The sequence below is a fragment of the Thalassophryne amazonica genome, chromosome 2, assembly GCF_902500255.1.
Source record: "Thalassophryne amazonica chromosome 2, fThaAma1.1, whole genome shotgun sequence".
NCBI classification, from domain to species: Eukaryota; Metazoa; Chordata; class Actinopteri; order Batrachoidiformes; family Batrachoididae; genus Thalassophryne; species Thalassophryne amazonica.
Window position 1 is genome coordinate 37,837,763 of NC_047104.1, and position 22,765 is coordinate 37,860,527.

The 22,765-nt window shown below is 45.5% G+C and overlaps 2 protein-coding genes across 2 annotated transcripts in view; one reads left to right on the forward strand and one right to left on the reverse strand.

The window, feature by feature from the left end:
• LOC117502033 (chymotrypsin A-like) overlaps window positions 1-9,243 on the forward strand; it is a 51,504-nt gene extending 42,261 nt beyond the window's left edge. Inside the window, exon 7 of the mRNA XM_034161016.1 lies at window positions 9,041-9,243. Coding sequence (XP_034016907.1) covers window positions 9,041-9,199 — 159 coding nt within the window. The 3' untranslated portion in view covers window positions 9,200-9,243. The remainder of the gene's footprint in view (window positions 1-9,040) is intronic.
• An 8,828-nt stretch (window positions 9,244-18,071) lies between these two features.
• On the reverse strand, window positions 18,072-22,078 carry agrp (agouti related neuropeptide). Its single transcript, XM_034161027.1, has 4 exons — window positions 22,020-22,078; window positions 21,401-21,599; window positions 19,681-19,772; window positions 18,072-18,341 (listed from the first exon to the last, which is right to left on the reverse strand). Exons 2-4 carry the CDS (start codon window positions 21,537-21,539, stop codon window positions 18,150-18,152), a joined length of 423 nt encoding a protein of 140 aa, XP_034016918.1. The 5' UTR covers window positions 21,540-21,599; window positions 22,020-22,078; the 3' UTR covers window positions 18,072-18,149.
• Window positions 22,079-22,765: the final 687 nt, after the last annotated feature.

Here is a 22,765-nt window from a genome sequence, read left to right on the forward strand (position 1 = left end):
AGGACACACCACCACGAGATGAAACAGGACACACCCACACGAGATGAGAGAGGACACACCCACACGAGATGAAAGAGGACACACCCACACGAGATGAGAGAGGATACACCCACATGAGATGAAACATGACACGCCCACACGAGATAAAAGAAGACACATTCGCATGAGATGAGAGAGGACACACCCACATGAAATGAGAGAGGACACACCCACACGAGATGAGAGAGGACACACCCACACGAGATGAGAAAGGATACACCCACACGAGATGAAAGAGGACACACCCACACGAGATGAGAGAGGACACACCCACATGAAATGAGAGAGGACACACCCATACGAGATGAGAGAGGACACACCTACACGAGAGGAGAAAGGGTACACCTACACAAGATGAGAGAGGACACACCCACATGAGAGGAGAAAGGATAAACCCACACGAGATGAGAGAGGATACACCCACACGAGATGAGAGAGGACACACCCACACAAGATGAAAGAGGACACACCCACACATGATGAGAGAGGACACACCCACACGAGATGAGAGAGGACACACCCGCACGAGATGAGAGAGGACAAACCCACATGAGATGAGAGAGGACACCACCCACACGGGATGAGAGAGGGACACACCCACACGAGATGAAACAGGACACATCCACACAGGATGAGAGAGGACACACCCACACATGATGAGAGGGGACACACCCGCACGAGATGAGAGAGGACACACCCACAAGAGATGAGAGAGGACACACCCACACAAGATGAAAGAGGACACACCCACACGAGATGACAGAGGACACACCCGCACGAGATGAGAGAGGACACACCTGCACGAGATGAGAGAGGACACACCCGCACGAGATGAAAGAGGACACACCCACACAAGATGAAAGAGGACACACCCACACGAGATGAAAGAAGACACACAGCCGCACAAGATGAGAGAGGACATACCTGCATGAGATGAAAGAGGACACACCCACACGAGATGAGAGAGGACACATCCGCACGAGATGAGAGAGGACACACCCACCAGAGATGAAAGAGGACACACCTGCACGAGATGAGAGAGGACATACCTGCACGAGATGAAAGAGGACACACCCACACGAGATGAGAGAGGACACATCCGCACGTGATGAGAGAGGACACACCCGCCTGAGATGAAAGAGGACACACCTGCACGAGATGAGAGAGGACACACCCGCAGGAGATGAAAGAGGACACACCCACACAAGATGAAACAGGACACACCCACACGAGATGAAAGAGGACACACACCCGCACACGATGAGAGAGGACATACCTGCACGAGATGAAAGAGGATACACCCACACGAGATGAGAGAGGACACATCCGCACGAGATGAGAAAGGACACACCCACCTGAGATGAAAGAGGACACACCTGTACAAGATGAGAGAGGACACACCCACATGAGATGAGAGAGGACACACCCACATGAGATGAAACAGGACACACCTACACGAGATGAAACAGGACACACCCACACGAGATGAGAGAGGACACACCCACACGAGATGAAAGAGGACACACCCACACGAGATGAGAGAGGATACACCCACATGAGATGAAACATGACACGCCCACACGAGATAAAAGAAGACACATTCGCATGAGATGAGAGAGGACACACCCACATGAAATGAGAGAGGACACACCCACACGAGATGAGAGAGGACACACCCACACGAGATGAGAAAGGATACACCCACACGAGATGAAAGAGGACACACCCACACGAGATGAGAGAGGACACACCCACATGAAATGAGAGAGGACACACCCATACGAGATGAGAGAGGACACACCTACACGAGAGGAGAAAGGGTACACCTACACAAGATGAGAGAGGACACACCCACATGAGAGGAGAAAGGATACACCTACACAAGATGAGCGAGGACACACCCACACGAGATGAGAGAGGACACACCGGCATTAGATGAAACACAACACACCCACACGAGATGAGAGAGGACACACCCACATGAAATGAGAGAGGACACACCCATACGAGATGAGAGAGGACACACCTACACGAGATGAAACACAACACACCCACACGAGATGAGAGAGGACACACCCACACGAGATGAGAGAGGACACACCCACATGTGATGAGAGAGGACACACCCACACGTGATGAGAGAGGACACACACACCTGAGATGAAAGAGGACACACCTGCACGACAGGACACACCCACACGAGATGAAACAGGACACACCCACACAAGATGAGAGAGGACACATCCGCACAAGATGAGAGAGGACACACCCACCTGAGGTGAAAGAGGACACACCTGCACGAGATGAGAGAGGACATACCTGCACGAGATGAAAGAGGACACACCCACACGAGATGAGAGAGGACACATCCGCACGTGATGAGAGAGGACACACCCGCCTGAGATGAAAGAGGACACACCTGCACGAGATGAGAGAGGACACACCCGCAGGAGATGAAAGAGGACACACCCACACAAGATGAAACAGGACACACCCACACGAGATGAAAGAGGACACACACCCGCACACGATGAGAGAGGACATACCTGCACGAGATGAAAGAGGATACACCCACACGAGATGAGAGAGGACACATCCGCACGAGATGAGAAAGGACACACCCACCTGAGATGAAAGAGGACACACCTGTACAAGATGAGAGAGGACACACCCACATGAGATGAGAGAGGACACACCCACATGAGATGAAACAGGACACACCTACACGAGATGAAACAGGACACACCCACACGAGATGAGAGAGGACACACCCACACGAGATGAAAGAGGACACACCCACACGAGATGAGAGAGGATACACCCACATGAGATGAAACATGACACGCCCACACGAGATAAAAGAAGACACATTCGCATGAGATGAGAGAGGACACACCCACATGAAATGAGAGAGGACACACCCACACGAGATGAGAGAGGACACACCCACACGAGATGAGAAAGGATACACCCACACGAGATGAGAGAGGACACACCCACACGAGATGAGAGAGGACACACCCCACATGAAATGAGAGAGGACACACCCATACGAGATGAGAGAGGACACACCTACACGAGAGGAGAAAGGGTACACCTACACAAGATGAGAGAGGACACACCCACATGAGAGGAGAAAGGATAAACCCACACGAGATGAGAGAGGATACACCCACACGAGATGAGAGAGGACACACCCACACAAGATGAAAGAGGACACACCTACACATGATGAGAGAGGACACACCCACACAAGATGAGAGAGGACACACCCGCACGAGATGAGAGAGGACAAACCCACATGAGATGAGAGAGGACACACCCACACGGGATGAGAGAGGACACACCCACACGAGATGAAACAGGACACATCCACACAGGATGAGAGAGGACACACCCACACATGATGAGAGGGGACACACCCGCACGAGATGAGAGAGGACACACCCACAAGAGATGAGAGAGGACACACCCACACAAGATGAAAGAGGACACACCCACATGAGATGACAGAGGACACACCCGCACGAGATGAGAGAGGACACACCTGCACGAGATGAGAGAGGACACACCCGCACGAGATGAAAGAGGACACACCCACACAAGATGAAAGAGGACACACCCACACGAGATGAAAGAAGACACACAGCCGCACAAGATGAGAGAGGACATACCTGCATGAGATGAAAGAGGACACACCCACACGAGATGAGAGAGGACACATCCGCACGAGATGAGAGAGGACACACCCACCTGAGATGAAAGAGGACACACCTGCACGAGATGAGAGAGGACATACCTGCACGAGATGAAAGAGGACACACCCACACGAGATGAGAGAGGACACATCCGCACGTGATGAGAGAGGACACACCCGCCTGAGATGAAAGAGGAACACACCTGGCACGAGATGAGAGAGGACACACCCGCAGGAGATGAAGAGGAACACACCCACACAAGATGAACAGGACACACCCACACGAGATGAAAGAGGACACACACCCGCACACGATGAGACGAGGACATACCTGCACGAGATGAAGAGGATACACCCAACACGAGATGAGAGAGGCACATCCCGCACGAGATGAGGAAAGGGACACACCCACCTGAGATGAAAGAGGACACACCTGTACAAGATGAGAGAGGACACACTACCCACATGAGATGAGAGAGGACACACCCACATGAGATGAAACAGGGACACACCTTACACCGAGATTGAAACAGGACACACCCACACGAGATGAGAGCGGAACACACCCACACGAGGATGAAAGAGGACACACCCCACGAGGATGAGAGGGATACACCCACATGAGATGAACATGACACCGCCCACACGAGATAGAAGAGGACACATTCGCATGAGAGGAGAGAGACCCAACACCCACATTGAAATGAGAGAGGACACACCCACACGAGATGAGAGAGGACACACCCACACGAGATGAGAGAGGACACACCCACACGAGATGAAAGAGGACACACCCACACGAGATGAGAGAGGACACACCCACATGAAATGAGAGAGGACACACCCATACGAGATGAGAGAGGACACACCTACACGAGAGGAGAAAGGGTACACCTACACAAGATGAGAGAGGACACACCCACATGAGAGGAGAAAGGATAAACCCACACGAGATGAGAGAGGATACACCCACACGAGATGAGAGAGGACACACCCACACAAGATGAAAGAGGACACACCTACACATGATGAGAGAGGACACACCCACACAAGATGAGAGAGGACACACCCGCACGAGATGAGAGAGGACAAACCCACAATGAGATGAGAGAGGACACACCCACACGGGATGAGAGAGGACACACCCACACGAGATGAGAGGACACACCTACATGAGATGAAACACCAGACACACCCACACATCCGCACGAGAGCCTCCGCACACATTTCATCTGCACAAGATGAGAGAGGAATACACCCGCATGAGATGAAAGAGGACACACCTGCACGAGATGAAGAGAGACACACCCACACGAGATGAGAAGGACACCCCACACGAGATGAAAGAAGACACATCCGCATGAGATGAGAGAGGACACACCCATACGAGATGAGAGAGGACACACCTACACGAGATAAACACAACACACCCACACGATATGAAACACAACACACCCCACACGAGATGAGATAGGACACACCCACACGAGAGGAGAAAGGATACACCTACAAAAGATGAGAGAGGACACACCCACACAAGATGAGAGAGGACACACCGGCATAGATGAGAGAGGACACACCTACACGAGAGAACACAACACACCACACACAGGATGAGAGAGGACCACCCACATAAAATGAGAGAGACACACCGATACGAGATGAGAGAGGACACACCTACACGAGATGAAACACAACACACCCACCAGAGATGAGAGAGGACACACCACCATGAGGGAGAAAGGACACACCCCACACGCGATGAGATGAGGACACACTCATACGTGATGAGAGAGGACACACCAACACAAGATGAGAGAGGACACACCCGCTGAGATGAAACAGGACACACCAACACAAGATGAAGAGGAACACCCGCCTGAGATTGAAACAGGCCCACACCCACGCTGAGATGAGAGAGGACACACCCACACGAGATGAGAGAGGACACACCCACACAAGATGAAAGAGGACACACCCACACAAGATGAAAGAAGACACATCCGCATGAGATGAGAGAGGACACACCCACATGAAATGAGAGAGGACACACCCACACGAAATGATGAGAGGACCACCCATACGAGATGAGAGGACACACCTACATGAGATGAAACACGACACACCCACACATCCGCACGAGAAGCATCCGCACACATTTCATCTGCACAAGATGAGAGAGGATACACCCGCATGAGATGAAAGAGGACACACCTGCAGGAGATGAGAGAGGACACACCCACACGAGATGAGAAAGGACACACCCACACGAGATGAAAGAAGACACATCCGCATGAGATGAGAGAGGACACACCCACATGAAATGAGAGGACACACCCATACGAGATGAGAGAGGACACACCTACATGAGATGAAACACGACACACCCACACGAGATGAGAGAGGACACACCAACACGAGAAGAGAAAGGATACACCTACACAAGATGAGAGAGGACACACCCACACGAGATGAGAGAGGACAAAACCACATGACATGAGAGAGGATACACCCACGCAAGATGAAACGGGACACACCCACATGAGATGAAAGAGGACACACCCACACAAGATGAGAGAGGACACACCCACACGAGAGGAAAGAGGACACACCCACACCAGATGAGAGAGGATACACCAACACGGGATGAGAGAGGACACACCCACATGAGATGAGAGAGGATACACCCATAATCATGGCACTGACAGTAAACATGATAGGCGAGGGAGACATGCCTACACACATCGGGAATACCATACACCCACACACATGAACACAGGAGGCAATACGAACCAAAAATCATGTCACAAAACAAAACAAAGGACTGAAAACACAAACCATAACCAGACATACATACATACAACACTTTTCCCCTGTGTCACTTCACATTAATTTCAGTATTTATCTGTTTTGGGGTTTGTGTGTGTGTGTGTGTGTGTTGTGTGTGGGTGTGTGTGTTGTGTGTGGTGTGGTGTGTGGTGTGTGTGTGTGTGTGTGTGTGTGTGTGTGTGTGTGTGTGTGTGTGTATTACTTGAGTTCTTATCTTAGTAACACAATATATATATATATATATATAATATATAATTATATATAATACACTCAACAAAAATATATGGGCAGTCTAAGGCACACCTGTGCACTAATCATGGTGTCTAATCAGCACCTTGATATGGCTCACCTGTGAGGTGGGATGGATCTCAGCAAAGGAGAAGTGCTCACTATCACAGATTTAGACTGGTTGTGAACATATTTGAGGGAAATGGTGATATTGTGTATGTGAAAAAGTTTAGATCTTTGAGTTCATCTCATACAAAATGGGAGCAAAACCAAAGTGTTGCGTTAATATTTTTGTTGAGTGTATATATATATACATAACACCCTGCGGTTTTGCAAGTTCTCCACTTGGAATCATGGAGGGGTCTAAAATTTTCATCTTAGGTGCACCTCCACTGTGAGAGACATAATCAAAAAAAAAAAAAAATCCGGAAATCACAATGTATGATTTTTTATAATTTATTTGTATGTTACTGCTGCAAATAAGTATTTCAACGCCTGCGAAAATCAAACGTTTCCTGTAGTTTTTCGCCAGGTTTTCACGCACTGCAGCAGGGATTTTGGTCCACTCCTCCATACAGATCTTCTCTAGATCTTTTAGGTTTGGAGTTTCAGCTCCCTCCAAAGATTTTCTATTGAGTGCAGGTCTAGAGACTGGCCAGGCCACTCCAGGACCTTGAAATGCTTCTTACAGAGCCCCTCCTTAGTTGCCCTGGCTGTGCGTTTGGGGTCATTGTCATGCTGGAAGACCTAGCCGTGACCCATGCTCTTACTGAGGGAAGGAGGTTGTTTGCCAAAGGAGGTTTGCCAAAATGTCGCAATGCATGACCCCATCCATCCTCCCTTCAATACGGTGCAGTCATCCTGTCCCCTTTGCAGAAGAGCACCCCCAGAGTATGATGTTTCCACCCCCATGCTTCACGGTTGGGATGGTTTTCTTGGGGTTGTTCTCATCCTGTAAACATGGTAAGTGGAGTTGATTCCAAAAAGCTCTATTCTGGTCTCATCTGACCACATGACCTTCTCCCATGCCTCCTCTGGATCATCCCGATGGTCACTGGTGAGCTTAAAATGGGCCTGGACATGTGCTGGCTTGAACAGGGGGACCTTGCTGCCCTGCAGGATTTTAAACCATGACAGCATCATGTGTTACTAATGTAATCTTTGTGACTGTGGTCCCAGCTCTCTTCAGGTCATTGACCAGGTCCTCCTGTGTAGTTCTGAGCTTTCTCAGAATCATCCTTACCCCACAAAGTGAGATCTTGCATGGAATCTCACTTTGGGAGGGAGGGAGATTGGCAGTCATCTTGTGTTTCTTCCATTTTCTAATAAATAATCATAACAGTTGTTGTCTTCTACCAAGCTGGTTGCCTGTTGTCCTGTAGTCCATCCAAGCCTTGTGCAGGTCTACAGTTTTGTCTTTGGTGTCCTTAGACAGCTCTTTGGTCTAGGCTATGGTGGACAGGTTGGAGTGTGATTGATTGAGTGTGTGAACAGGTGTCTTTTATACAAGTAACAAGTTCAAACAGGTGCAATTAATACAGATAAAGAGTGCAGAATAAGAGGGCTTCTTGAAGAAAAATTAACAGGTCTGTGAGAGCCAGAATTCTTGTTGGTTGGTTGGTGTTCAAATATTATTTGCAGCAGTAACATACAAATAAATTATTAAAAAATCATACATTGTGATTTCCGGATTTTATTATTATTTTTTTTTAGATTATGTCTCTCACAGTGGACATGCACCGAAGATCAAAATTTCAGACCCCTCCATGATTTCTAAGTGGGAGAACTTGCAAAACCAAGTTATGATTTTTTCCGTTTCTTTGTTTGTGAACAGCCTGGAGCCCACAATTTTTAATTTTTTTCCATTTAACTCTGTGAAAAAAGATCAAATTTCTTTCATATTTGAGAACATTATGTAGGATGGTATCTTTAATCGACTGACAAAGTTTGATCCAAATCTGATTCAGATTATAGATTTTGTGGCCATTTAAATTTAACATCGAAAACCCTGTTTATATATATATATATATATATATATATAAAAACAACGCAATGTTTAATTTTTTAAGATAAAGTGTAGGTGTCACATAATAAATGTAAAATCTGATCTACAGTCAGTGCTGTGACCGTATGAGATGCAGGTGGAGTAGATAGTCTCTTTTGCCTTTCAAAATAAAGTGGACTGACTGACAGGTGAAAGTGGTTCAGTGTGTTTTGTTCACCTCTTGGGTGTCTCTGGTTTTTCAGGCTGAATCTGGTAGTCCACTGGTCTGTCAGAAGGACGGAGCCTGGACGCTGGTTGGTGTTGCATCATGGGGCAGCACCCGCTGCTCAACCTCACCTGGTATTTACGCCCGCGTCTCCGAGCTGAGGGCCTGGATAGACCAGACCATCGCTGCCAACTGAAGACTGTTCACATCGGTTTTTACTTTAATGCTGAACTCAAATAAAACCAAAGTGGAAACCAAAACTCCAACACGTTGTGTGTGTGTGTGTGTGTGGTGTGTGTGTGGTGTGTGTGTGTGTGTGTGTGTGTGTGTGTGTGTGTGTGTGTGTGTGTGTGTGTGTGTACATGTGTGCCTGTGTGTCTTGGTGTTATGCTGCATTCATGTTGGCTGTAAATTGGATGCTCTGTTGTTTTCAATGACAGGTTGTTGGAAAAATTCTGCCACCTCTGGCAGTGACCATAGCAGCCATGCACCGTGACAGCACTTGCTGTCAAAACTTGCCGCTTACCTCAACGAAAACAAACAACGTGACTAGAACAAGATGTTTTATCTTTAACAAGGAGGAAAGGCGGGCGTAGCAAAAGAAAATAAATAGATGGATTATCTAAGTAGCTACAGAGATCACCCAATTTAGGTGAAGGCAAGCAGAGGAAACGAAGAAAAAACTGTGACATGAGGAGTCCAACAACAGAGAGCAAGCGATGCAGCCAACAATAGCAGCCACCATCTCAGGGTCGGGCAGGGCCCCAGCCACCATCTCAAGGTCGAGCAGGGCCCCAGCCACCAGCTCAGGGTTGGACAGGACCCCAGCCACCATCTCAGGATCGGAGAGGACCCCAGCCACCATCTCAGGGTCGGGCAGGGCCCCAGTCACCAGCCCAGGGACGGGCAGGGCCCCAGCCACCAGCCCAGGGACGGGCAGGGCCCCAGCCACCATCTCAGGGTCCTACAGGACCCCAGCCACCATTTCAGGGTCGGACAGGGCCCCAGCAGCCTGTATCAACACACATTTAACAGTGTATTGGATCTGGTGGCCAGCTGACTTGGTTTTGGTGCATCACTGGAGCACATGGAAAGTTTGCATTGAACCCTTAAGTGTGATGATAAACAACAACACACTGACTAAAGAATGTTGGACTGAGTTATTCGCAGGAAAAATGTTGGCTATGGCGTGTCAAAATGTGTATGTTGGACTACAAGGAGCAGCGGTAGCAGTTATTCTTCCACCCAAACAAGGCCACTGGTTTCAAGTGCCTGACTCCGCCCCTATGTCACACATGCTGTCTAATGGACATATGATAAATACGGCATTGCAGGTATCAATATGACGGCCTACTCTGAACACACATGTCAGCACCTCCACTAATGGACGATATTTGAAAGTATCACTGAAAATGTTATGGTTTGGACGCGGATTGAGGAGCGATCCAGCGTCTCACTGACCCAGCGTCACATAACCAGCAGCCGTCCAAAAAAAAAAACAAGTTTTATTTTTTCCCCTTGTGCTGTACATGAAATACTAAAGTCTGGTGAGGTGAAGAGGCGGCGCGCTTTCTCAGTGTCTCAACAAATCGGAGCCCGAACGTTTTGGACTCAGGAATTCCGCCGACACCCCCCCCCAGGTGACTTTTCCCAGGACTGTACTCTGTGAAGGAGGAAGAGAGGTGAAGTTATTCAACACTGTTACCACGAAATATTATTTAGAGGCACTCTTATCAGCTACACGTTCAGGTCTGCTTTCGGACTTAGTTCAAAAGGGCTGCTGCTCACAGCTAGTGGAGGATAATCAATCCGCGCGCCACTGCTGTGAGGAGCAAACCAGACAATTTTCACCAATATTAATTATAGCTGCGCAAAAAAATTACAATTACAGATAAGCCTTTCAGAATAATCACCTCTGACGTGTGCTGACCACGTTTGCCTCTCACCCTTGTCCTCCTTCACAGGCGCAATGTCAGAATCTGGAGTGGCCCTCAGTGTCCCCAAACGATCGTCACATGGTCGTATTCTCCGGCAATTCAGCCCTGATCACTGCTGGCTTAAATGCAGCTCTTCATTTCTTAATTGGCACCAGCTGAGAGTCCTTAGATCTGCACGTGAATGCCACAGGTGTCGTAGATCGTCCTGATAGAGAGCCGCACGTGAGCGCAACAGGTGCAACAGATCACCATGACAGAGGTGAGAGACTCTTCTGCAGCACACTCTCCCCAGAGATCAGTCCCAAACCACCTGGGAGGAAAATAAACACAAAAACAGCAAAACAATGCCAGCCAACCCCCAACACAGAACAGAAAACATATGATGAGGGAATAGGAAAACTCGTGTTATTAAGTCAAACACCCCCTACACAACTGTTATTGTCAGAAGATCACAAAATATTGGCACAACAGATACCACATAAGTTGTGGGCACAACATAAAACTGATGTAGGATTACTTAGGTCAGCCCAGCCAATTCATATTAAAGTAAAAATAGGGAATCACCTTAGTATTTCTTTTGTTTTCTTGTTGCTTAATGCTGACAAATTACACTGTATTGTCTTTCTGATACTTGATTCTGCTTTTTTTTTTCTCCTTTTCTCTCTGTTTGAGGTGCGGCTCTATCCAGAGATGGGTGTGGTATCTGTTCCGGAAACCGTTCTGTGCACCGACAACATTTCCTGTGTATTTGTTTTGTGAATTGTTCTGTAATTTATGTCTGTAGCATGGCCCAAGCAGAGGGTCACCCGTTTGAGTCTGGTCTGTTTGAGGTTTCTTCCTCAGAGGGAGTTTTTCCTTACCACTGCTGCTCTGGGGGTAAGGTTAGACCTTGTGTGTGAAGCACCTTGAGGCAACCTTGTTGTGATTTGGTGCTATATAAATGAAAATAAACTGAAATTGAGTTGTGTTGCCATACAAAAGGCAGTATCCATTGAAAGCACACCAAATAGCGGGTATAAAACACATGATTAAGGGCTTGGCAGCAGCAGGTGTATTAAGACCAACAAAAAAACCAACACACCCATTTTTCGAGTTGAAAAGCCAAATTCAAATGACTTACAGCACCTGGAAATGACAAACATGGTGCAACAACACAGAGATGACCTACTGGTTCATAGTGCTACCACAATTCAATCTGAAAAATACTTTATTTCAGTCCTGTTAGACTTGGCGCAGGAGGGGAGATAAAGTGAGTAAAGATGAATTACATTTCAGTCAGTCACAAGTTGAATACTTGGGCAGACAGCTGTGTGCTAACAAACAAGCTGTTGCTTCCTCACAAATTGAGGCAATAACCAAAGCTCCCAAACCACTGACAGTCAGACAAATACTGTTGCTCTTGGGGATGGTTGGATTTGGCTGGACTGTGGATCTGTGATTATACAATCAAACCAGCCCCTTTATGTGGCCCCTGGTCCGAGCTGCAGGTCAAACTAGCGGTTCAGCTGAGTTGCAGTGGACTGCTGAAGCTGAAGGAGCCTTTCAGACTCTAAAACAGACATGCAAACTGCACCAGCACTGGGTAATCCTCACTATGCTAAAGTGTTTCATTTATATGTTGTAGAAAAAGCAGGATTTGCATGTGCAGTTTGATGCAGGAGACTCCCACAGATAAGCAACCATTAGCATATTACAGCACCAAATGGACAACACTGAGACGGGGCTTCCTCCCTGTTATCAGGGACTGACAGCAGCTACCTTTGCCTTCCAGAAAGCGCCAGCTATCACACTGGGGCATCCAACCGCTTTGTACACATTCCACCAGTTACACGTTGGGATCACCAGCCCTAGATTTGTGCTAACACACACAGGAAATTTAACTGAGTAAAATGTACTCTGCTGGGATAGCATATGATCCCAGTCCAAATAGAGTGAATTATACTCTATCACAGAGCTAAATCAACTCAACACGGTGTAAAGTCAAATCTTACCGGAGTAAAACCACTTGCATTGACCAGATGGTGACGCAGACCGAACGGTCCCCCGCCAGCCCTGCCGTCACTGCGTATACGTGATCAGCCGCGGTTCATGATTATCACCTCGTTTCTGCTCCAGTCATCATCTATCTCAGTGACAGATATCTGAAGGTTTTGTACAACAATCCTGTCCACATAAATTCAGCATTATTTGATAATAATAGACGGAGGAAGTGATCAGAGCACCGTGACTGCACAAGCTGTTAGCTGATGCATTCACTGCACGTCGGACATTTCATTGCGTCACCATTTAAAGCCTTGTTTCTGCTTAAAACAGCCTAGTTTCTGCTTAAAACTGACATTAGAATAATTCAGGTTTTACCTTGTCATTAGATGGTTAATAATCCCATTAATCCATTTGATAGCTTTGGGTGGAGAGGCGGCTTGGGCTCCAGCATGACACATGCACAGTGGAAGCAGGGTGGACAAATGTTTAGGGGGCGGACTATTCAGTGTGCGCAACTGTCGAGCTGATTCAGTCTATGATAGAGTGTAATTTACTCTATTTAGACTGGGATCAAATGCTATCCCAGCAGAGTACATTTTACTCAGCAAAATTTCCTGTGTAGGCAGGGAGGACAGGTTATGAGGTAATAGTTTCAGCCCCAAAATTTACAATTCAATGATGTAAACACATTAATTCCAGCCACACAAATGGTGACATCTGCAGAAGGATCACTACATGATGTGTCCAGTCAGATGATGTGTTTCTGAAACCACAATAACATTTATATAATCAGCCCAAACCCGCACAGTTTACATTTTTGGATTGTTCCTGTTTCTGCAGAAACTGTCAGAAAATCCACAAACAAAAAACTAAAAGGGGAACCGTGAAACATTCCACCTGCTGTTGGGAGGGACACGTGGTCTGCCATGGGTGATGTGACATTCAGATCTCCAGCTGAGTGCACACATGATCAGACCAGTCCTTTCACATGGCACAGCCTGCCAGTGTGCGAGCTAAAATGGTCGCTCCAGCCCGTTGCAAAGGTGTTATGTTTTATGTATTTCCACATGAGGACAGCAGGCACATGCACGCACCTCACGATGGAGAGTGTTAAGGTCATTCTGTCATAAAACGGTATGTGTTCTCCAGCTGTGACTTGCAGGTCCACAGATCTTAACAGTAGCTGTTGTTTGCAGACATGCCCACCTTTTTGATCAGCGCACAGAACAAAGTGTCACTCTCTGTTACTTTGTTCTGTGATTGTTTATTTTATCTATTTGTTGTGTAATTATGTATGTAGTTATTGTAGTATTCATTTATATACTTGTCCTGGCTCTGTGTTTTTAATTTAACATGTCGTGTGCACTGAGCCATCATTTTCAGTTGTCAGTGAGTGGCTGGCCGGCAATCAGCTGAGAGGCACCTTGTTGTGCTGTGTGCGCTCAGACATGGCTGGCCAGTCCCCATGTGATTTTGTCTGTACATAATTATCAGCATGTCATGCAAGTGTGTTCCTCCCCCCGCATGCCACGTGTTGCGGGGGGAGGAACACACTCACATGCCATATATGTTGGAGGGGCAGGGGGGCACGACACACATGCACGCCGCATGTGTTGGGGGGCACACTTGCTTGACATATGTGTGCTTGTTTATGGCATACTCGTGTGGCACTTAGACAGTTTTCACAGACAGCTTGAATGTGGTCATCTGCTCTCCACTATCATGCTGGTAGCGCGAACAGCCCCGCCTTTCTAAGTACCCAGCAAGTGGTGTTGGATGTTCGTATGTGGTACCTGGAATTTGGCTGACACCTGCCGAGAGGGGGTCGAATGGGCACTCACAGGGCACACTCTGTCTTTCAGCCGCTGGTGTGTGTGAATGTTGTGGCGACAGTTGTACAAGGCATTTGAGGCGGGCTCCGAGTGGCATGCGATTCCTCCTTTGTGAGCCTATGTGAGAAGGGGCCCTTATGAAGAACACAGACAGTATGGCACTCTATGGTAAATCTGTGTCCTCTTAGAAAATGCTCTGATCAAGTAGGTTACCCTGACACATTGGGATGTTCTTCTAGCTGGCCCTCCTCAGCTACATGGGTTGCTGTCACTGCCAAGACGAAACAAAAAATTCAGAGATCGTCCTCTGATCATCTGGCTTTGTGTAACTCTTGCACTTTGTCATGGCTTGTATCATCTGGATGTAAACAGGATAAAATAAAGAGCTGAAGTTGTTTTTGTGAAATTTCCCCTGCAAAAATGGGTTTGCGTGTGGTCAGATTCCCACCAGGTCTCATGCTAAAACATTGCGAGATGATGCTGTGGCACAGTTATTCCATTGACTGGGGAGATCCCTGTGGTTTTATATGATGGATTAAATGGAACATGGAAACACATTTTGATGGAAATCCCTTTACGACTGAGGTTTTGCAGTCCTGCACCCACACCAGGCCAACTGTGTGAGAACCTGGATGTAGAGACGGTATTTTAACAGTATTTAGCTTTATTTTTCTGTTAGTATAGTGTTACACCATGTGGGAGTTTTGTACACACTCCTTGCCGAAGCCCCAGGCATTGAAAGGAGGGTCTATGTGTTTTTCCTCCATTGATTCTTTTTCCATCTCTGTAACCCTCTGGAGGTTTTTGCTCATATGAATTGGACCATACCATTCAACGAGGCTATGCCTCGTTGAATGGTATGGTCCAGCTTTCACCTCATGAAATATTTGTACCATTGAACTCATAAACATTCATTATTTGTAAAATATATGTCCTACAATCAGGAACATTTGTTGCGCAGGCAATCTAAATTCAGATGCACTTCAAAAACGTCCAGTGATGAGCTGAACACCATGAAGTCCAGCCAGAAGAAAACATCTCTGCTCTTCAAAATGGGATAAAAGTGCCTTCAACAATTCCACCAGAGGTCAAAGCTGCACAAGAGACTTTCATCTGGTTAAATGTCCCGAGAATCCAGCAAACCAACACCTGCTTCTAAATAAAAGGCTCTTTAAACAGCAACTTTTTTATTATTTTTAAAAAGCTGTTTCATTTTATATTTTAACATGAAATTAATGGATCATTAAAAATGTCCACAAAATCAAAGTTCAGTCAAAAGACATTTGCAGCAGTAGAAGTCTGCCCCCTATTGTGCACAATTTTAAAACATTCACAATCACTAGTCAAATTCATATTTTAGAAATGATTCTGTCCTGATCACAACATTAAAGGCAATCACATATTCTGATGTAATTAGAAGTTGAAATGAGTCAATTAAAAAATGATTTCATCATGAGGTTTATGTCAAATTAAGAAATCCTACTTTACAATCACACTGCAGTCATTGTTAAATCATCTCCTGTTGCATTTGTAATAAACATTTACATTTATTTACAGTGTCTGTTTTTCCTGATTGAAATGAGATATGAATAATCTGCCTGAGTATTTACATATGTCATGCTATTTTATTTGTCTAAAAAGAAATGTCCCAGATTCCTTATGTTAAACAAGAAATCATCTACTCTGAAGCAACAGGTAAGTTATGGATTTAATTTACAGATAAAGAAAGGTTTCTAAAGAGTCTTTGATTTATTTATTTATTTATTTATTTATTACTATTTTAATTACAAGTGTTCTAATTTTTTTTTTTTTTTTTTACAGGAATCAGAAATTAATTTTGAGATAAAAAAAACTGCTCTGTATAAATGAGCCGTACTGTGACACATTTCTGCCACTGATCTGTATATGACACAGTTATATATCTGGTTTCTACACTGTAGTCTTCCATGTTTTGGTCTCATGCCTCATTTGTATTGGACAGCGCGAAGCTACGTCACAGCTCAGAACGGTGAAAGATGGATTGGGTTGAATTTTGACCCCGGCAGCCTGACGACAAACGGCAATGCGCGCTCCTGGCAGAAGTGTCGTTGTACCTTGGTTTGTGATGCGACACTTCCTCCGCGTCAAAAAGGTTACGCGTCTAATTGAAAATAATGATTTTTAGACTGATTTGCGGAGCTTCTGCCATGGCTGGTGCTTCTAGTGTGAAAGCCCCTTAACTGCTATGAATTTTAGCTCATTATTTCACTCCTGTGTAAATCTTAGGAGTGGTTAGCATTTTTGCTAGTGGTTAGCTTCCGTTGGCTAGGTTATTCCCCCCCCCCCCCCCCCCCCCCCCCCCCCCCGCGTTTCTGTAATACTTCTGTTAGTTTTTCAGTGTAACTGCTGTGAATTGTAGCTCAGTATTTTACTCCTGTGTGAACCTTAGGAGTGGTTAGCATGTTCGTTAGCAGTTAGCTCGCGCTTGCTTGGCTATACTCTTAAATTTTCTGGTGCACAAAGTACACTGCTTTACACTTTACATAAATCCTGCGTGATGCTGGCAGATAGGGTGGCTCTTTTAGACAGCCGTGTCTGTAAGCTAGAACAGCTTCTCAGCTCAGTGGAGATAGATGTTACGGGCACTCCAGATGAGGTTAGTGCTGGCTAGTGTGCCCATTAGCATCAGCCTAGAAATGCCGGCTGTGGAGGATGGCTTTTGGACCGTGGTTAGGCAGAGGAAGTCACGTAGGACTTGGTGCCTGGTTGCGGTACCCCAATCATACTCGCCACTGCGAACTGTGAACTGGTTTTCTCCCTTGGATATGCCTGATGTGAGTTCTTTGAGCCCATGGGTGACTTCCACTCCTGTCTCCAGGCCGAAATGCCAGGCTTTAGTGATAGGGGATTCTATCACCCGCAAGACACCGGCTCATAATAATATTATTATTATTATTTGTTTGTATGTTTTTGTTATTCTTTTTTGTGGTATGGTCTCCATAGTGAGACGTATAATTCATAATGTTATTTCTATTATATGTTCGTTTTATGGCTCCTTCACTCAAACAAGTGTAATTATAAATAGAATACTAACAGTGACATTTCATGAGCTTGATGTTTTGAGGAGGTAAAAATTCCCTCTCACATCCGGGGTTGGGGTGTCTTCTGGTCCCCTATTTAACAGGGATTACACCCAGCTTAAACATTAATATTTAAGCAGATGATTGCCTTTACTTAAGCTCAGTAGATTGCTTTTTTGTTGCGTTTTGTTTGAAACAATATAGCAGTGAGTGACATGTATTGCATTTTCAAGGGATGTTAAAATATGCATCAAATACATTTTAATCATCCATCATTTATTATACAAACAGAACAGTTAAAAACGTCAACATAAAGAAAAGCAGGATGAGCTGCTTCAGGTACGTCTGGACGTGCATGTGTGACCGACACGCCGGCAGTAACATATGGCATTAAAGAAGCGGCAGTAGCAGGTGTCACAGGGGTCACAGCAGGGCAACGGGTAGCCAAGGCACGACTGCTGGTGAGGGATGCAGCGGCGCGGCAAGCGCATGGCCCGATCCTGCAGCTGTAAGGCCACAGCAGACTCCTGCAATGAGGCAGAAAAGCATGTATGGTGACAAACGTCAACTCACAGAGGGACCGCATTCATGTATGGGTGGACCAGCGGCATTCATTCACATTTAATGCAATGTGAAGTGTGTACTGTGTTAACTCATGTACAGTGGTGGACATATACTCATAAATGCACAAGCACAACAAAAAGGTACGTAAGCGCAGTGGAAAGGAATAATTTCACAGCATATATAACAAGATATAAATGGGTGACATGATTGTTTAACTCAAACCCACAAGTGAATAAAAGACACCTGTAGGTGATAGGAAACAGAATATTTTCAGCTCAACAAGGAGCTGATGTGTATTCATCAGTGGTGGGCACAGCTAACCAAAAAGTTAGCTTCGATAACTGTTAATCCACTAACTGAAAAGTTAACTCATATAAAGCTAAATCGATAAATCCCTTAAAAAAAAAAAAAAAATAGTAGAAGCTACAGATAAAAGCTAAACCGATAACTTTTGGTATTGACTTCAGTACACTGGAAGCTACTGACACAATGATTCAGCGCTTCTGTCACAGATCAGCCTTCTCTCAGCAAAAGAGACCTGATGACCAGAGAGGAAGGGAAATAAAGATAATTTATCTTCACACCATACAGACCTGCCAACATATCACTGGAGTCATGCACAGGCATACAGTTTTGACTTATGGTTATAATTTTAAACAAACTAATTCCGGACAAGTTATTGAAATCAACATCACTTCTGTCATTTTACAAAGTAAAGATATCAGCTATATGTTTTAGTTTTAAAGTAATGCACTAATTTTGAAGGTTTTAGTGTTTAGACACACATGCCGCAATGCATTATGGGAACATTATTTTCCTAACGTCAGTGGTTGGTTGGTCGGTATAACCATATACTGCAACATGTAGGGAGTTTTGCAAATAAATCTGTATTAGTAAATATGTCACTTTTTTATTTGTAAAAAAAAGGCAATTTGAAAACTGAAAATTCTGTTTGCTAAGTGATTCATCATTTCTTGTGAATGTGTGGCAAATGATGTTCACACTGCCATGAAAACTGCCATCGACTGGCCAGTAGATCACTAAGGGCCCTTGGGCAAGGTCCTTAATTCCCTAGTTGCTCCCAGTGTGTACTGGGCGCCTAGCATGGCAGCAGCCTCACATTGGGTTGAATGTGAGGCACTGATGTGTAAGCGCTTTGAGCGTCTGATGCAGATGGAAAAGAGCTAATATAAATGCAGTCCATCTTCCATTTAGCAGTTAGCGGATTAGCGGAACAGTGCCCACCACTGGTATTCATGGATTTCTAATAAAATCTGTCTGTCTTAAAATGAACACCTCTACCTCATCATACGACCCTGCATCCATCAGGAAGTGGTCCTCTACGGAGACAGCAGGTAGGAGGGCGGGGTCTAAGCTGTGGGCGTGACTTCTCTCTGGAGGACCAAAGACAGGAAAACCCATTATAGTGACATAAAGTCAAATTATGAGTTTAAAAACAAGTAGATTGTTACGTTGAGCTGTGGGCAGTTATAGTGCTGTGAAAACCTTTGTTGTCCTTTCAGCTTTTTTACTTTTTTAAACTCAAGTTTAAAAAATAATTTAGGGTTATTTTATACTAACATTTCTAAAATTACACTCACTGTGAAAACAAATCTCTGCAACAGGAAAAATATGTGCCTCCAAAACTAAATCATGACAGTTTTCTCCAGACAAGTTATGAGTCAAACATTTCCAAGTTACTGAACATGTCTTGGACTAAATTTTTACATCATCCATTAAGAAATACAAATGGCATGGTGAATCTGATTAGACTACTCTGTTCTCAAAAACTGACTGCACAAGGAGATGAGTGAGGGAAGCCACCAAAACACCCATGACAACTCTGAAAGAGTTATGAGCTGTGGCTGTGACTGACAAGGCTAACCTAACCCTGAAGCAGTGGCATCTGTACATACCCATATTACTGATACGAAATGAATACGCTTCTAATCGGGCAATTTAGTACATGTGATTAAGACTGTATTCTCCTTTACTTGTTTTCTAGTCGTATGTAACACCAAAATTTCCTTTTTGAAGTGGTGATCGTAAACATTGTCTGTGGTTCCAAAATACTTGTAATTATCTGTCTTTAGAATTCACTTAATACTTGAAGGGGGGTGGTAAGTTTTTACAAAGACTAGGATACAAATTTGTACTAATGGCTCAAATGTCTGACACCCTAATAACTTAAGCTGCGGCATCTCAAACTCTGCAACAGGTCATAGCGTAAAATCATCAAACGCCAGCGGAGAAACTTTAACATTAATTTAAAATCAGACCTTAACTATAACCTCTAACACGGTGGTGCTACATACAAATAGGATTTTGTATTATTAATATGGCTGTGTAGTACATATAGATAGTTACTTTGATTGAAGAAAGTGCATAGTGCAACTTTTGTCGGGTACATCACTAGTTACAGTTTCATGGTGGAGAGGAACAGTGTAGGATCATCGTACAAGAAAACAAATCAGATCTAAGCTTGAGTCTCCAGTGTTCTTTCACAGAGTGCATCTTAATTTTAAGGAAATTCTTCTCTGTTCCACTCCACCATGAATCCGTAGAACTGGTGAAGCAACAGACAAACGTTGCACTATGCACAGTGTCTCCAAATTCTAACAAGAATGCTAACTGCAAACACGGGTAAGTCACGCTTTGTGATTTTAACTCATATGAATCAATGGATTCAAAAGTGCTTTGACTTTTGAACAACCTGAGCACTAGTTGAGTCCAGCAGTTGTCACTGCCAGGGCGTTTGGCTGCATGTTTTTCCTGGCTGCAGAGAGAACATTTCAGTCAGATCGAGTGAAACAGTGATGAGACACAGAGTGCAACAGTTAGAGAATGTGTCATTCTCCACTTTAGCAAAACTGTTCAAACAGACAAACATAATGTTATTTTGTGATTGTTTCAGAGCGGTTAAGCTGTGAAACACAAACACAGACACATGGCAGCAAAAGGTTTTAAGACACTGAACATAAACTCAAACTATTGCAGGGTATTTTATTTTGGCAGTGCTCACCGATTTCTGATAGGAAGTCGGGTTCGGGCTGGCGGGGGTTGGGCGGGCCTTCGTCCAGCTGGACATTCCCATGAACCAAAGCCGTAGAGATGTGGACAACACCAAACGCCCAGCAGCACAGGATAAGAGAGATGAGCATCGTGCAGGGGGCGATCTGAACCACAGTACCCACAATCCTCAGCGTGACAACCAGCAGCTTCTGAAACAAAGTGGATGTCTTACTGTATAGTTGTTAGACACAGATGATGTTTTTGAGAGCAGATCTCTCCAGAGCATCCCTGGGTACGGCTAGAATGACTTAATGCCAAATAACAGTCTCAGACTTGAGGCACGCCACTTGCACTGTGAGCACATTTCCACTACAACACCATGACCATGTGGTGCGTTTTCCTGAGCACAATCGAGCCTGCAGATGCCTCAGAGCTGAGAACCCCAATTAATGGGTGAGGCTAAGGACAAGCCCACATAACCTCTCTGCAGCAGACTGATGAGCACAGGTCAGAGTGACTGGAGGACCCAAAGCAGTTGTGTAAAGTGGTGGATTCAACACCAAGCAGCACCATCTGATGAGATAAAGACAGTCAGCATGGAAGAGACAGACAGACAGACACCATCTCACCTGTGGTCGCCTCCAGAGCGTCTCAGTGTCGATCTCTCTGAAAGGGACCTTATAAAGGCCATGGAGGGGAAGGAGTGGTCACATGACCTACCATGACCAAGCTGGGGGACGGAGGGGGGGCAGGGCAATACTCAGGGCAGGGAGTGTTTCCAGCATCTCCTTTTTCTGTCCATCACCATTCTCATGGCAACACAACACAGCAAACCTTGTGTTTAATGTCTTGCTTAAAGACACTGTGACATGCAGATGTAGTCAGGAATCGATCCACTGACCTCTTTGTACACCAGCAACCTGATCACCCACCTGAAGGAATCAAGGTAACATCATTACAAAAATCCTTACTGATGCCATTTCCTTTTTGTGATTTAATTTCAGGATAAATTGTATCTTACAGGCAGCACAGTGCCTTAGTGGTTAGCACTGTTGCCTCGCAGCTAGAAGGTCGCAGGTTCCCTTCCGGCCCAACCCTTTCTGTGTGGTGTTTGCATGTTCTCCCTGGGTTTGAGTAGGTTCCTCCAGGTGCTCCCATTTCCTCCCACTTCCAAAGACATGCAGGTTAGGTGGATTGGAAGCTTTAAATTGATGGAGGTGTGAGTGAGAGTATGAACGTTTGTCTCTCTGTATGTGTCCCTGTGACAGACTGGTGTGCTGTCCAAACTGTACACCGCATTAGGAGCTGTAACCCCTTAAACCGGAAAAGTGGCTCTAGCAGATTTCCAGTGTCGCAGACTGAACAGTCCCCCCTA

What these genes read in the sequence shown, in the direction of transcription:
- agrp (XM_034161027.1), bottom strand. Translation starts at nt 21,539, where the DNA reads ATGCTCATCTCTCTTATCCTGTGCTGCTGGGCGTTTGGTGTTGTCCAC. An exon ending in CGACTTCCTATCAGAAATCG is followed by an intron (nt 19,773 to 21,400) that starts GTGAGCACTGCC and finishes TTGGTCCTCCAG; the next exon opens with AGAGAAGTCACGCCCACAGC. An exon ending in ATGCAGGGTCGTATGATGAG is followed by an intron (nt 18,342 to 19,680) that starts GTAGAGGTGTTC and finishes GCCTCATTGCAG; the next exon opens with GAGTCTGCTGTGGCCTTACA.